The sequence below is a fragment of the Ambystoma mexicanum genome, chromosome 3q (genome assembly GCF_040938575.1).
Source record: "Ambystoma mexicanum isolate Mex_15411 chromosome 3q, UKY_AmexF1_1, whole genome shotgun sequence".
Lineage (NCBI taxonomy): Eukaryota > Metazoa > Chordata > Amphibia > Caudata > Ambystomatidae > Ambystoma > Ambystoma mexicanum.
Genome location: NC_090926.1, coordinates 82940808 through 82956381, shown reverse-complemented (window position 1 = coordinate 82956381; position 15574 = coordinate 82940808). Strand labels below are relative to the sequence as shown.

Below are 15574 nucleotides of genomic sequence, written 5' to 3'. Positions count from 1 at the left end.
CAGGTAGGGCTAGTATTACTGACTCGTGTCCAGCCCTACCAAACCTCTATACCGGTGGTCTTGGACATTTTTTGGCCTGGGTCTCCCCCAGAGCAAAGTTTGGACAGGCCGGGCCCCCCCAAAAGTGCCAGATGGACAGTATGTAGAAATCGCTATGAACTTTAGCGTGCCGTCACTGCACCCTACTGCCAGTACTCTCCCCACCCTACATCCTACCCTGGGCTCTCCCCACCATACTCCCACCACTATCCCAGTGCTGCCACCCATCCTGCTCGCACCACAGTCCCATTACACAAGCATACACACTTCCATACACATATTTAAATAAAAAATAAATCGCCGTAAACGTACCTTCTGCAGGGCCCTGCGCGTGTTTGCTAAAATGCCCTGCTCCAGGTTGCTCTGCACATATATGCAAGGAGGCACAGGAGCACCCCCTCGCACATACATACATGCAGTGCCCCAGCCAGCATTTCCAATGAGCTATGCAAGGCTGGCGAAGCAAAACACCCCCAGCGTCGCATGGCTCTGTGAGCATGTGCAGCTGGGGAACTGAAACAGTGTTTCCCTTTGACAGTTCAGCCAGCACAGGAGCACTCCCTCAGCAGGAAAAAGCAGCTGAGGGAGTGCTCAGTGTTTCACTGGGCTGGCTCCTCCATAATGGGTGAGTTGGCCAGTGGGTGGACGCCCCCTCACCCATTATGGATGAGCCGACAGGCTTGGACTGGCCTCTAGGGCAATAGGGCGATGACCTTACCAAAAATGCAAAATGCTAGTGTAGGCCAGTCAAAAAGGGCCACTTTTTTTGGTCAATGTGGGCCAGTTTGAGGAGTTACTTCACTATGCTGCTAGTAGTTTTGACCATTGTTGCTGAATAAATATTCTTTAAATATCACAATTTGTTTACATTTGAACAAAAAACAACCCCTTGGGTATTATTCAAACAGTCTGTGACTAAAGGACTGGATATCCATTTGCAACTGCTGGTCATTTTTTCATTGGTGCCTAAGACCATTTTATGGTCCCGTCTGACAATGTGAGCTGCCCCTTTCCATTTCCTCCAATCTAATCTATGCTGGGCTCTCGCGGCCCCCCTCCTCCCCTGGGATGCGGCCACGCCCCCCTGGGGAGCGCACCACACAGTTTGAAGACCTCTGCTCCAGACGCACAGATCCGCTGGGAAGGGGCGATCTGTAGGCCTATGAAGCACGAGCTTGGGAAACAAGATCATTCTGGGAGGCACAGGTGATCGAATTGTGCTATTTCTGTGTGCTATCAAGGCCCCACAAGCATCTGTTAATGTTGCAAATGTGTTTACGCTCCTACTAATTGCTTTTCATTTGCATATTGTGCAAGCTGTGATGGCGATTTTATGCAAATGTTTTTTGCCCGCTTCGAATTTTGGTTTTACTGAAAACGTCACAAAATCATCATCTCTCTAGGCCATCGTTACGTATTCGGCCTATTAACCCCCTGAAGCCTGCGGGAGTCGACGTGATACAAACTGCTAAATAAAATAAAATAAATAACACGTTTCTCAAAACCAGCCTCGTGTGGAGAGAATCTCAGAAACTTTACTAACTCGAAAGTGGCTCCAACATCGACCCACTGCACTCCCTCTGGCGACCTTAGCACGGATCGTTTGATAGATAACTCTCAAATTACCTGCATTTGGTGGATGTCACCCGCCCGGCACTCTTTTCACACTCACGGCAAACCCTATATTCCCTCCATAGACTTTAATGGGCTCCACCAGCGAAAAACAAAACATTGGCTTTGACCCACCTTGCACTCCCAATAGTTTGTGGGGTATGGGCCTATATTTTAGTTATCGGGCATAAGACTCATCAGCTGAAACAATAAAGCCTTGTGAGCCCCTGTACCTTGCATGCTTCACTTATAGTAAGGGAGACAGGTCCTGCTCTGTCCCCGCTCAGGAAAGTGGGAGAGATAAGTGACCTCTATCTCTTCCGGTCTGTGTACCATTGCCTTCCAAATATGCCTTTAAATACTTTCCCAAATGGAAAAATGTCAAGGCATGCATGCTCCATCTCTGTGTGGGTCTCCTGTGTGTTTACCCTCGCACACATTGTAGAGAATGCATTTGGAGTTAATTGGCAGAAGTTTAGTTCTGCCCAGAAGTCAGCATACTCTTTATCTGAGAGCAGCAACTTATTAGTCTCTGCCTTTAGATGTGTTTCGCATTATCGGGCCTTTGAATTTTCCTTATGTTACGCGTGGGTCCTGAAGAGCAGACTTTCCCCAAACTCGTTCTGCCTTTGGAATCAAGAGCTGCTTGCGCGTTCCAAGCATGTGCGTAAACAGCCCCTAAGCTAATTGCAGCCACGTCCAGGAAAAGGAGCGGTGTTTATAAGTGTATGCTCATATAGGAAAGCGGCCAGTGCACAGAAAATAGCACGTGTCTGTCACTATTCACCTCGCCAGTAGATAGCGCAGCTTGCTGCGGAACGCCGAGAGATGCTAGCGGGAGCTCGGGTGAATGAATGGATAAACGAACCAACCAGCGAATGAACCAAAGCGCGAATGAAAGAACGAGCGAAAGAGCGAAAGAGCGAAAGAGCGAACTGATGAACGAAAGAAGACACGGTTACGACGCAGCACAGCTTGACTGAAGCCGGCGAGTCTCAATTCGCTGCCACTCTGTTTTCAGTTACTTGTTGGATTCTGCAGGGGTCAGCAGGTCATCCCAGGCAATCAGGGTGACCTCCATTCGAAAGGCTTCCTCCTCGGCGCTGGTGAGTGCGCCGGAGGGCGGCTCAACAGAGTACGTTTTAGATGGCAAGGTAGTGTTTTATTTTGTTTCTGGGAACCTTGGGTGATGCACCGTGTTTCAGGCAAATAATCTTTAGGATAATTTGGGGGTTAAGGGAGAGCCAGCACAGTGCCGGGTACTGATTAAGGGCCTATTTCACAGAAGCGTTTTATAATGGCAAAACCTCATTGGAAAACGCTCTGTGAGTTAGGTCCTAAGTGTTGGGTCATGTGTTTGCAATCATTTGTGGAGCTATATTTATTCGCAGTTACGTGGCATTGAAATGCATATTCGTTGAGTGGTAGCGCAGCGTCCCCTGATGCACGCACACAGATGCGTTTGCCAATCATTCCCATATGTATTTATCCGTGTATTTGCGAATCTTTAAATAATGAAGGCCTAGTCACAGGGGAAGTGGTGCACTTTATATGCCGGCCTCTACCTCCACAACGTGTTTCCTTTGTGGATCTGCCCCACAGGCGCATGCTCCCAGGCACAATAACACATCTGCCACACACTTGTGTTTGCATGAACCGCTAGAGACTAACGTCAATACATTTGCCGGCGTCCCATGAGTCCACCAGAGTAGGGACTGTTTGCTTGTAATTCCTAAGGAACCCGAAGTCCCCATGTCCATTTTGATAAGCTAGCTCAGTGGGCAAATGCACCTGCGGCAAAGATGTGTCTGGAAACGTTGCCCCCTTGGTGCGTATCCATGCTGGCACAGCAACCTTTCAAGACATTCAAAGAAATCACGTCCTCTGGATAAGCCCAGGGGTAGGACACCGCAAAACGTTCAGCCGGTGCCATGCCAACACACTGACACAATTACATATACTGCATTGCACCCACACAGGCGCCTAGACTAGGACATCAATATAATTCACAACAAAGCTTTCAGGAAGAACCTAAAAGCAAGGCGTTCTCTAGTGAACATGTCACACCCGGCAAATCCCTACTCCTTCCAGGGACTAATGCAAGGACAGGCGGGCCATCCGTACCATCTCCCCCACGGCAGGCCCATTCCTCCCTGAGAGGGACACCATAAAATGGCCACCCAAACAGCCCACTCAGAAGACAACGTTCTATAAAAATTGCGCGTTTGGCCACAGTGCAAATACAACGCAAAGTTGGCCTGAACCATTGCAAAGTTTCTGTAATACAATCACGTTATCTCCACGTGTCTCACACACCACTCAACCTTGTTCGCAGGTAACATACAACAAGAAGTTGTTGTCATTATTATTATTAATGTCATCAACACACCGGTGCATATGTAGGAGGCCCAATGCTTTCAGGACAGCAAGCTAATATTGTCTCGGTTTTGCGAGTTTCCCAGAGTGGCGGCGTGCGTTTCCCATAGAGAGCTCCTAATGCCCGCGGCCGGGCTTTGATGAGGTCCCAGGAGGGAGGCCTCGGCATCGCCCTCCATCCCCTGCCGCCGTGCACTTTCCCCGCTCTACCTCCGACATCCGGGCAGCAGAGCATCTGTGCGCCTTCAAGGGCTGCAGCCCATGCAATCTGGATCCCATAAACGGCAGGACCTTCGGTGACGGATTGGTTTCGACGCTGCCTCCGCCCCAGCCCACCCTCCTGCACACCAGGCCACCCCCTCAACCCCACCCGTTTACCCTTTGCTACCCAATCAGGCAGAGGCATTTCACAATTCCTTCCCGGGTTCCTCCTCTCCTTCCTGAAAGAAGAGGGGAAGAGAGAAAAAGCCGAAGTGGTGTGAAGCATTTTGGAAGTCTTAGATGCTGTGGAGGTGAGCGGTGCTCAGCCTGTGTGCCTGGGGACATATGGTGCCACCTATTCTTCGGGGACGCCCTGTGCCTTCCTGGAACGCCGCCTTACTGGATTCCACCAGTGGTTTCCTACGGTCAAACTCTTCATTGCAGTGGATCCAACACGCGCAGGCTGCAAAGTTCTTCACAATGGAAATGAAGGAGGAGAGCTCATGCCCGGAGTCTCCCGAAGGCAGCCTGGAGACCAGCGAGGAAGAGGCCGACCGACTGCACAAGAAATGCATGCGCAAGCGCAGCCAGCTGGGCAAGGCCCACGATGACTGTGGTTCGACATCCCCATCCGGCAAAAGGAACAAGCGCAGCCCATTGCCCCAGTCCTTCGAAGACGTTCACACGCAGAGGGTCATTGCCAATGTGCGCGAGCGCCAGCGGACCCAGTCGCTGAATGACGCCTTTGCAGAGTTGCGCAAAATCATCCCTACGCTGCCCTCCGACAAGCTGAGCAAGATCCAGACGCTAAAGCTGGCCTCACGCTATATAGACTTTTTGTACCAGGTGCTGCAAAGTGATGAGCTGGACCACAAGATCGCCAGCTGCAACTACCTGGCCCACGAGCGGCTTAGCTATGCCTTCTCGGTTTGGCGTATGGAAGGGGCCTGGTCCATGTCTGCAACTCACTGATCACCTCTCCTCCCTATCATCTTCCGAGGAACCCCCACCTGAAAGTTCAATCAGGCCAATGGAATGCCTCTATCGGGTCTCCACTCTGTACGAGGAGCAGAATATTGAACGGCCAAGAGAGGATCAATGGCGTCCTTTCAATGTAGGTCTAATTGAAGAAAATCTGAAACTGAGATCACGGATCATAGGATGGCATTGTTTATCCACCATTCTCTGTGTGCCGTGTATGACTTATCTAGCATTCACAACTGCAGAACAGATGTGAGGACGGCATTAAGAATAAATGAACACATGAACACGAACAAACATTGCTAAACCTCTCACCCCAGCCATTGACCAACCCCAGGAGAATTGAGGGTCTCATTCTGAGCAGAAGATCCATTGGTCATGAAGAGGGCTTAGGGATCAAGTGGAATGTGACTTGAGGAAATATTTTCTGGAGGTGAGAAGAATTCCTCCACGCTGAGTCCAGTTGAATGTGATTCCCCCATTCCTTTCTTCTTGTGTTTGTTCGCGGGCTCTATTGAATTAATCGTTGGCAGTTGGTCTGCTGGCCTTGATCAGAGGGGAAATTGAACACCTTAGTACAAATCCAATGTAGACCGGGAGGGCGAAGGTGCAGCCGGAGAGGCAGGATCTTTCAGCGTCTGGTACGTAGGCCGTTCGCCCTGATGCTAGAGAACATTTCACTCCCTAAACGGGTACTGTCCTGTGCGTGGCCACAATAAGACATCTAACACGTTGTGAACATTTTTTGGCAATGACATTTTAGCTGAGAAAATTTGAACATGAAATGATCACGACTACAGCCATGCCTCTGATAAAAACGGACCCAAACTAGTGTGATAACAAACGGGCCGCAGGAGCTGATGGCCGTTAGGAAGGAGCGGAGACACTGCGCCACAGTGCGGTTATGCCACGGTCAGGCAAGCAGTATGTGGGGATTTAATTCACCTGCCACCTGTGGACCAATGGGGTGGGAATTTCTCTTTGCAGAACTTTGCGAGATGACAGCAGCCCCAAAGATGGACACAGGCAACTGAACTGGGCCTGGGACTAAGTACCATCTTTTATATATTAATGATTGGGAACGCTGATTTTGCACCACCCCCTTTGCGTAAGTGCTGCACAAGTAAAAGACGTGCAGGCTCTGCCCACCCGTATCACTGCTTCAGATACGGCAATCCATATTTGCACATCTGTACATGACAGTTCACTCTGATCTGTTGTATCGCACCTTTTTTATATGTAAGCTTGCCACAAAAAAAAAGATTAATGCTTTGCGACAAAACCTTTCTCTGTTATGTGCTTTCTAGTCTTTCCCCAACCTTTCCCGCCTCAATCCTTCCCACTTTAAAGCCCATGCACCCTCTTTCTTTGACGGCTCTCTCTTTCTCTAGATATCACACTTTCTAGTATGGCTGGACAGTGCATAGGGCTCAAGTCCAATACATCTTGCCATCCGTTTTATTGAGCAGCACATCGTTGGATATCTCATAACCTCTCTTCTTACCCATGTGTTCGTGTTTGCTCTGCCCTCGGCCCTCTCTAGTTTTTCCTTATGAGTTATCGTTGCTCTTACCATTTCTTCTTGACTGTTGTATGGCACATGTGTTAAGGTTTGCCTCATCCCTGCTGTCCACGCTTTATTCTTTGTATTTCATTTCATTCATGTTCTCATTTTCTCGCCGCCTGTTTTTTTTCCCTCTTGGATCTGCACCTTAGCCTCCTTCTTCTTTCCCCCCGATTTGCCTGCCTCATTCACGAGGGTGGTGAAGAGCTGCACTGTATCACCAGATCATGACCGAGTTTGTCCTATAATTCAGGGTTTGTGCCGTCGGAAGCATCGTTACAGATATTGTGCATATTGTCTCAGTATATGGTGCGTGTGTATGTTAAATCTAGAAATTACTGCACATGTGTGCAGCATGCTTGCAGGGTGAGCGGGGTCATTACCACTTTATTTGATTTTCAATCATTTTCAGCAAATAAACCACAATCCTTTTCAATACAGACATTTTCTCTCGATGCTTATTTCAGCCCTGGCTCCCAGTCTTCTGCCTCTTGTTACTTGGGCTGCAATTTCCTTTTAGGAGTTTCTGCCATTGAGAGGCCTGCAGGGTTGGGGCAGAGTCCGTTGGAGAGAAGGGCATTGGGCTTTCAGAGGCAGCTGGCTGTCGGGAACCCTTCAAACGTCCCCATTGCCTTGCGTGCCTGTGCACACAGACACATCTGAGGGGTCACGGGTTCCCCCTCTTAAACACAAACAAGCGGCTTCCTAACCTCGTAAATCTGGAAGGCATTATAGGTTATGAGCAGGTCTGGAGTAAACTTCCGGCAATCACGAGCTCCTGCGCGAGGACCCCGCTGGGAATGGCTATGTGGACGAGGCAATGCTCTGTAAGAAGGCTACTTGTATAGCTACTCAAAACGCCCAATGGGGCTGTGTAAAATTAGCATCTTATATATAGCGGGCCCGATTCATGGAATATTTGCCCGGTTCAAAATGACTTTGCACTGCTGATAAGTGACTTTGCACTGCTGAAAAGTGACATTGCACTGCCGACACAACCCCTGATTCATGGAACCGTGCAAAGTGGATTTTTGCCCTGCAAAGTCCGGCAAAGTCAGTTTCTACAGCAAAAATGACTATGCACTGAGTTTGCCTGGATTTTGTTGCATGGTGGCGCCATCAGTGTTTCGGCATGCACAAAAAGAGGGAAGACATTCACGTCTGTCAGCGGCTCTTTCCCTGGAGGGCTTATAAAGTTGCGAGGAGCACGGCCATCATTGACCTTTTCTATTCAGCGCAATCATGTGCTGGTGCACTTTCCAAAAGTTTATTCTTTACCACTCAACGTTATCCTTGATGCAAAGGTGTGCGCATGCTGCTTATGGGCGCAATTGCAGTGCTGCTAGGTCTTATAAAGTTACAGTGGACTCATAGGATGCAACACAGCCCGTAGGGGCTGCGTGGCGGGGCACATCTTCCGAAACAACCAGAGGAAAGAACATATATGTCAGAGGACAAAGAGGCTTAGACACAGATGTGTTATTGGTTCTAGTAAAAGGCTCAACCTAATTACCAGGATCCACATTTTTTTTCTGATACACTTTCTGATCTTCCATATTAGAAATGGGTAGAAGTAGCGATTTCCAGATTTGAGGCTCTTCCGCTGAAGGTGACAGGCCCCGGAATCTTTGTGCTTTGAATGTTTTTTTTTTTGTATTTACATTTTTATTGAAACATTTATTGCAACACTGCAGACAGATAGGCCAGACAAAATACATGTTATATGCGATTATGTCAGAGCCAGAAATCTGCCCCGGATCCCTCATGCAAATCGCTCCTTTTCTCTTACGCAGGATGATTCGCTCAAGTAGCAGCATTTTCCTCAGATCCTCAACCCAAGCCGACCTCGATGGGAAGGTAGTACCCTTCCAGTCCGGCAACACAACCTTCTTCTTGTGCTTTCAATCTTCTGCCGAAATGCGTTGGGGTCTTGTTACCTGAGCGGCTCACTGGGGCACTATTTAATGTAGAGCACCAAGCCCACCAGGACTGCCCTCCTTCCCTTTATACAACACTGCAAGCTTGGCCTCCACACTTTCCGGTGGACTAGCTGTGAATCTGTAGTGTGTGCTCATTTGACATAGTCCTTGCTTTATCCCTGTCTAATTAATGTCTTTGTTATCGAAAGATGCCGATGAATACAATATCCATTGGCGCCGCAGAACGTTATTGATTGGTACCATTTTCTAAGATTACCATGGAAACCAGACAGACACATCTTTGCAGGCACTTTTTCATTATAATATTGCATAGCACACAAATTTGCATTTTGATAGAATATCCTCTGTGATCATCTATATATACACATGGGATCTTATATTTAATTATAACAACAGCTGGAGAATTGTTTCTGTGTTCAGGGCAGCACATACAGCAATACTCAAAGGGCCTGATTTACAAAAATGTTTTCAATGGGACTTTTCGGTGTTAAAACATGTGTGTAAACCAGGCCCAAAGAATACACTGCACCCAGCACTATGAAACAGTCGTAGCTGAAACCCAGGAGACCATATGATGCCCTGGGCCTTCCTGCCATCATATGATCTTTTCACGGATTGTATGGGAACAATGTTCTGCGACACACAAGTAAATTAGCACAGTGATGCCTCGGAACTCAGGTATACTGACGGCACAGGCAGCAATTCCACCACGCGGCCCGGGGCCTCATTCAGAAAAGCTTTTTACAATGGGGCAATCCCATAGAAAAACACGTTGTAAATCGGGCCCAGGTCTCCTTCTCTTTAATTTGTGGTCCTTTGTATATAAAAACACGACTTGTGAACCAGTGTGGACGCAGGTTGGGCACTAGAGGCTAGATGGCATGGGACTGTCCTGCATGCCCACATGTATGTGTCTCCCTGGCGGAGGCATGCAGCGTGAAGCTCTGACCATGGCTGCACATGTCACAGCACACTCCAGCACTGACAGGCTAGCATGGAAGAGTGCGACACTGTTATAGGAGCTGCATTACTGCAGTGGGCTTCACGATGCCTGCTTCTGTATTAACCGAACATCCTGTTGCAAATGGAATGTCCATTGTATGTATGCGTGCATGCGGCCTATAAATGGTACAGGAGCGTGGTTGTTTGGAAGATGTTGGCAGGTGATGCTATTGGGTGACAGGTGCATACAGTGGTCGGCCTGGTGTCACATTTCTCAAATGCTGGGCAGGGAGTCAGAACGTATGTCTAACTGGTTACGCTGCAATCAACGTGCTGTTGTGACTTCGCAGACGTGTTTTATAATGCCGCAATCCCATTGGAAAACGCTTTGTGAATCAGGCCTGGATGGATGTCCTCGCTTCTTTGAAGCTGGTAGCAAGCAAACCCGTATTCCACTCGTCACCTAGGGATGTGCCCACTGTCTGGGTCAGTGATCGAAGTGGGTGGGAGCGGTTGGGAGCACTACTCCTCTGCTTTTTTGTATTACGTTTCACTCTTCTATTTTATTTTTAAAAGAACTCGTTCTGGAATGGTTTTGTTTTAAAATAAAAGTGTAGGAAGCAGTTGAAACTTGCACTTCAGTGCTTGGCACTGAACATCCCCTTAAACAGCAGGCGCATTTGTTTGAGTGTTTGTATTGTGCATGGGAGGGGGGTGTGGTGCTGGGATTTGTGGGGAGTGGGGCAGCCCAGGAGGGAACATATCTCCACTACTTCTTTTCATACACTACAACCACTGCTCTAGGTGGGTGTGGTCTTTCATAGTAGCCGAGCTTCGCTATTAAAACGCGTGCCGTCATGCATTGATTCACAGCTTGTATTGGAACAGCAAAGATTTCGCATTTATGTGCAGGTAAATTAGCCTGTAGGGTGACATCGATCCTAGCGGTTACCCCCTGGTTGTGTCCTGTATGTATAGCTGCTTCTCAGCTATAGAAATCCAATTCATGTGTGCATACATAGAGCCCTGATTTGGGAGCAACATACTTACTGAAACTACAGACTTATGGCTTCAACAGGAGTCTTATTGTATCCCGGCAATAACACAGCCCTCATACCGCCAGCTCAAATAGCATTACTGCTACTCGGTCCGGCGCTATTTGCGCCGGATCACGAGTAGCGGTACATCGATAAGTTCCCATTCCCCATTGGGTCCACTGGGATCGGGGGGCGCAATTGCCACCAGAGGTAATTGCACTGGTGGTAATAGCACCAAAAAAGGGTGCTAAGGGGACATTTTTACCTCCAGCAAAACGCTGGAGGTTAAACTCCCACTTACCGCCGACTCATGATTGGGCCAACCCTTAAATGCGCCGGTAATAGCCTTACCAACGCATTTAAGGGATAAGCCCAACTCACGATGAGGCCATTAGAGCCGCCTGTGGGTGCAGTAACTATCAAAAGAATTATACAATGACAGTGTGATGCAGTGACGTGTGTGTGTGTTTGACTGTGGGTTCCCTTTTACGCTTCAAGGATTCACTGTTTATTAACAGCTTAGGCAATCATGTTTCCTTTCTTTATTTATTTATAGTTTATACTGCACATTTTGGTGTATTCGCATGCTGAAACTGTGGAGATGTTTTGTTTTTCAAATGCAGTATATACTTTCAAAACCAGGTGTCATACTTGCTGTTTCTCCTTCTAGTGTTCAGTTCCTTTTATGTAAACGTTCAGTGAATTCGTTCTGAAACTCCAATCCCTCAAAGCAGACCGCAGGTCTTGCAATTATTGCATTCAAATGTTTTTCATCTTGATATAGAAGGTTTAAAACACAGTGTCCATGGATATGTAAACATATTTAAAATCCACTCTAGAATGAAACCTACGTGTGTTTTTTAATGTTAAGTGTCGTCCAACAATATTCAACTATCCAAACTTGTGTTCCCTTTGCTACCAAATTGATGAAGGCTTGCCATGGGATATTTACTCGCGCACTCACTCTGTACGTACCTATACTTTAGCAAGGAAATGGAAAAACAAAACAATTAGTCTAGCCTTGATCAAGCCGAGAGGCCTGCCTCCACAACTGATTCTGTGTCTGTGACCTGAGCGTTTCTCCTCTTACACAAGGGGTTGTAATATTAGGATAGATCAGAACCACATGTTGACCAGGGCCCCGAGGGCAGGGAAAGCACAACTACAGGCTGCACCAGGATTCAATCTTTTAGGGGACATTTGCCCGGGTACTGAGGGGTGGGGTCTTGGGGAGGGGGCTCTCATTGCAACTCTGAACCTCCGTAAATGCCTGTCTCTTTTGTCTTTTAAAAACATCTAAAATGATAGAGAACGCTGCTTGCACTGAAGGGAGTATCAAGGTTTTGCACAAAAGCTAACACATCTATTTAAATACGCAGATTAAAAAACAGAGATTAAAAAACAGAGAGAGACATCTCAGTGGAGAGTGCACCTTAAGGGCCTGATTCATGGAATTTATTGCATAGTTCAAAATGACTTTGCACTGCCGACACAAACCGTGATTAATGGAACTGTGCAAAGTGTAATTTTGCAGTGCAACATCAGTGCATAGCCATTTTTGCAGTACAGAAGGACTTTGTACGGACTTTTTGCAGTGCAACGTCAGGGCATAGTCATTTTTTGCAGTATAGAATGACTTTGCAAAAACGTTGCACAAACTTTTTGCAGTGCAACGTCAGGGCATAGACATTTTTACAGTATAATATGACTTTGCACTGACTTTTTGCAGTGCAACGTCAGGACATAGCGATTTTTTCAGTATAGAATGACTGTGCACTGACTTTTTGCAGTGCATCGTCAGGGCATGGTCATTTTTGCAGTATAGTATGATTTTGCACTGACTTTTTGCAGCGCAACGTCAGGACATAGTCATTTTTTCAGTATAGAATGACTTTGCACTGACTTTTTGCACTTCAAAAATACCCTTTGCACAGTTCCATGAATCCGAGTTTGTGTCGGCAGGGCAAAGTCACTTTTCAGCAGTGCAAAGCCACTTTGAACCGGGACTGGGAACCAAAAAAGGCCCTGGAAATAATTATCAAAGTGGCCCCATATTACACATTTCCAGCAATCTCAACCCTTTCCAATGGGAAAATGAGGAAATACCACACACAAGAGGTCCGGGGGGGGGGGGTGGGGGGGGAGGGGCAGAGGCCTATCGGGAAATCTCCAGAGTTCCTTATGGGCCAGTTCACCCCTGCTGCTGGGACGCTTAAATGACAAGTCCTCTGTGTGTTCCAATATCCTGCTATACCGGAATGTGTGTGTGTAGTGTATATTCTCTGCATCTCCCCAGAAACTGCTTTAAATGTCCAGGTTATCAGGCAGAGCTTTGAATCAAAGGAGTATGTGAACTATATGCCAGCCCAAAAAGCCATGCCCAGAAAGGCAGAGGCAGATATGCGCGCCCGCTTCATGATTAGAATGGGTTCCTTGCACCTTTCCAGACTGGAATGCCACTTGTGCCCATCCCAAGAACTTCCAAGAAGGCAATGAATTCCCCGCGAAGCATGTCTCGCCTCTGAGAACGACGCACTTATGGCAAGGGGGGGTCGACATTCTAGTCTTTTTGCGAGGTAGGATCCTCCAGCAATGATGGCAGAGCAGCACAAGACTATTATAGAATGATCTGGAATTTTTGCTGCGCTTTCCTTTCTTAAGAAAACCTGGAGGAGTAGATTGGGTGACTGGTTCAAATAATCTGTGGCACCGTGTATACTTTACTTTGAATTTAAAGGCCAGTGAATATGCTCGTGGCAGCTTGCTCGGCTGCAAAGGTTCGACTTGTTATCACTGCTGGTCATTGTACAGCCACCTAAGAAAGAAAGGGGGCCAGGAGCTGCCAATTGTAATCTCTGACAAACTTTGTTAAATACAAATTAGGAATCACCAGAATTTCCACAGTTTTGGCTCGACCAAACGTGTTTTTAAAAAGAAAAGTGTACTTTATTGAATTGTTCAAGGAACATCCATGTCGATTTATGAATAGATCGGAACAAATTCACAGAGTACCGACAACATACAATCACAAAAATGTATTGTTTCAACCCCCTCCCCCCGCGCTCCCGGAGTTCCCAAATTGTCAACAATACTTAACAGTTCCCCCGCATATACCTTCCCCGAACGGATCCCCCATACCCCACTCTCGACCCATCTCGCCATACATGGACGAACAATGTGTATCGGGGACAACCATCAATTGCTATAGTAACTCCTGTCAGGGAGACCATTGGTAGAGTTTTGGGAAGTAGCGTAAATTCAGGATCCCTCTGGGAACCTTGTCCTTCCCCCTGTGGTCTCAATGGATATCTTGTGTTTCTGGTACAGTTTCCGTCTTGTTTATTGTTTTGGATGCTGCAACGGTAGCCATTCAACATCCATGAGAGTATGGGTTTCTGCTGGCATTGCTGTCATGCTTTCCATTTCATTGATCTGTGAACTTTTCTTGCCCTTGCCATACATGTTAGGGAGCTGACACCTTTCCAGTTTATCGGGAGGTATACACTTGATGCCAGGAATAGGTTTCTTACCATATGACATAAGTTAATGTACCCATCCCCCAAGTCCTCAAGAGTCACCAGTACGAAAAATGGTGCCAGTGCTCTCTCTATTCCCTCAATATCCTTCAGCCATGATAAGACCGCTTTCCAATAGAGATGGACCAGCTGACAGCCCCATCAAATATGCCAGAATGTGCCCATATTATTGCATCCCCTCCAGCAAAGCGGACTCACGCCTAGATACGCTTTGGAGAACTTGTGAGGGGTCAACTGCCATCTCAGTAGGAGCATACAATTGGGTATTGTGCACTGAACAGCTATAGTGGAGGACCGCCCAAACCTTTTTGAGCTTCCTTTATGGTATGGGCAGGGGGTTTCACGAGTAGGCGAAGCGGTGATAACACATTGCAGTTGGATGGATGGGATTTTGAAAATCCCAGAGTTTGTTGGAGACAGGCAAGCGAGTATCATTCAGTGATTGTAGCTGAGGGTTCTATGTTCTTCCAACGAGTGCTACTTAGGACAGAACCTCAGTGACCACCTTTTATAACTCAGGTGCACGTGACATTTGTTATCAGTGAGTCACTGAGTTAAGAGGGCACCGTCCCAACGATGGCAATTCAGTTGCAGAAAGCGAGAGCGCCATCTTTTCATGACTTCTTAGCAAGCAGAGAATGCTAAAGAGGAATGCTTCTGGGTGGAGGCAGGAGATGACCATCCAGTGGATGACCCTTAGAGCGCCATAGCCAAAGGATGGAGAAAACCCAAGACATGGTGGATCAGGAAATGACCGCTCAGATGCTGCACCTGAACGCTTCATATATTTGTGACCACTTAGAAGAGAACGCTAGGGAGAAGAAACCCCCCACGGTTGTTTGGGGGCAGGAGATTGTGTTTCAGTGGCGGGAAATGGGTGTTTCATATACTTCTGACTGCTTGGAAATGACGACCAGGAGGAGAAATCCCCGCTGTTTTCTGGCGGGAGGAGATTACGATTCAGTGTCAGGAAAGGAGTTTATCATATATTTCTGACTGCTTAAAAGAAAGGACAGAGAAGAAGAAAAGCCCGGAGTTGGTTGGTGGCAGGAGATTACACCTCACTGGTTGTAACTCAGTGTACATTCCATGATCCATCGTGCTGTGCTTCTGGAGGAGAGAGTACGGGTATATTCAGGCAAGTTGTGAAAGTATGTGTGCACAATTACTGAATCTTATACATGAGATGTATTTCAAAGTTCACTTCTTGCCCACTTGTATAATTGTAATGCTAAATGCATTAGGAAACAGTCACCAGTAAGTAAAACACTGCACCTATGAAGTAATCTCCCAAGCGAAAGAGGTTCAAAACACTTAACGATGCATGCATGCTCTCACCAAAACATT

At 47.3% G+C, this 15574-nt stretch overlaps 1 protein-coding gene across 1 annotated transcript; it reads left to right on the top strand.

The window, feature by feature from the left end:
• Positions 1 to 4483: 4483 nt before the first annotated feature.
• LOC138582160 (twist-related protein 2-like) lies at positions 4484 to 7212 on the top strand. Its single transcript, XM_069653196.1, has one exon. It carries the CDS (start codon positions 4573 to 4575, stop codon positions 5197 to 5199), a length of 627 nt encoding a protein of 208 aa, XP_069509297.1. The 5' UTR covers positions 4484 to 4572; the 3' UTR covers positions 5200 to 7212.
• Positions 7213 to 15574: the final 8362 nt, after the last annotated feature.

Excerpts from the sequence above, each read along its gene's own strand:
- LOC138582160 (XM_069653196.1), top strand. The coding sequence starts at position 4,573 with ATGGTGCCACCTATTCTTCGGGGACGCCCTGTGCCTTCCTGGAACGCC.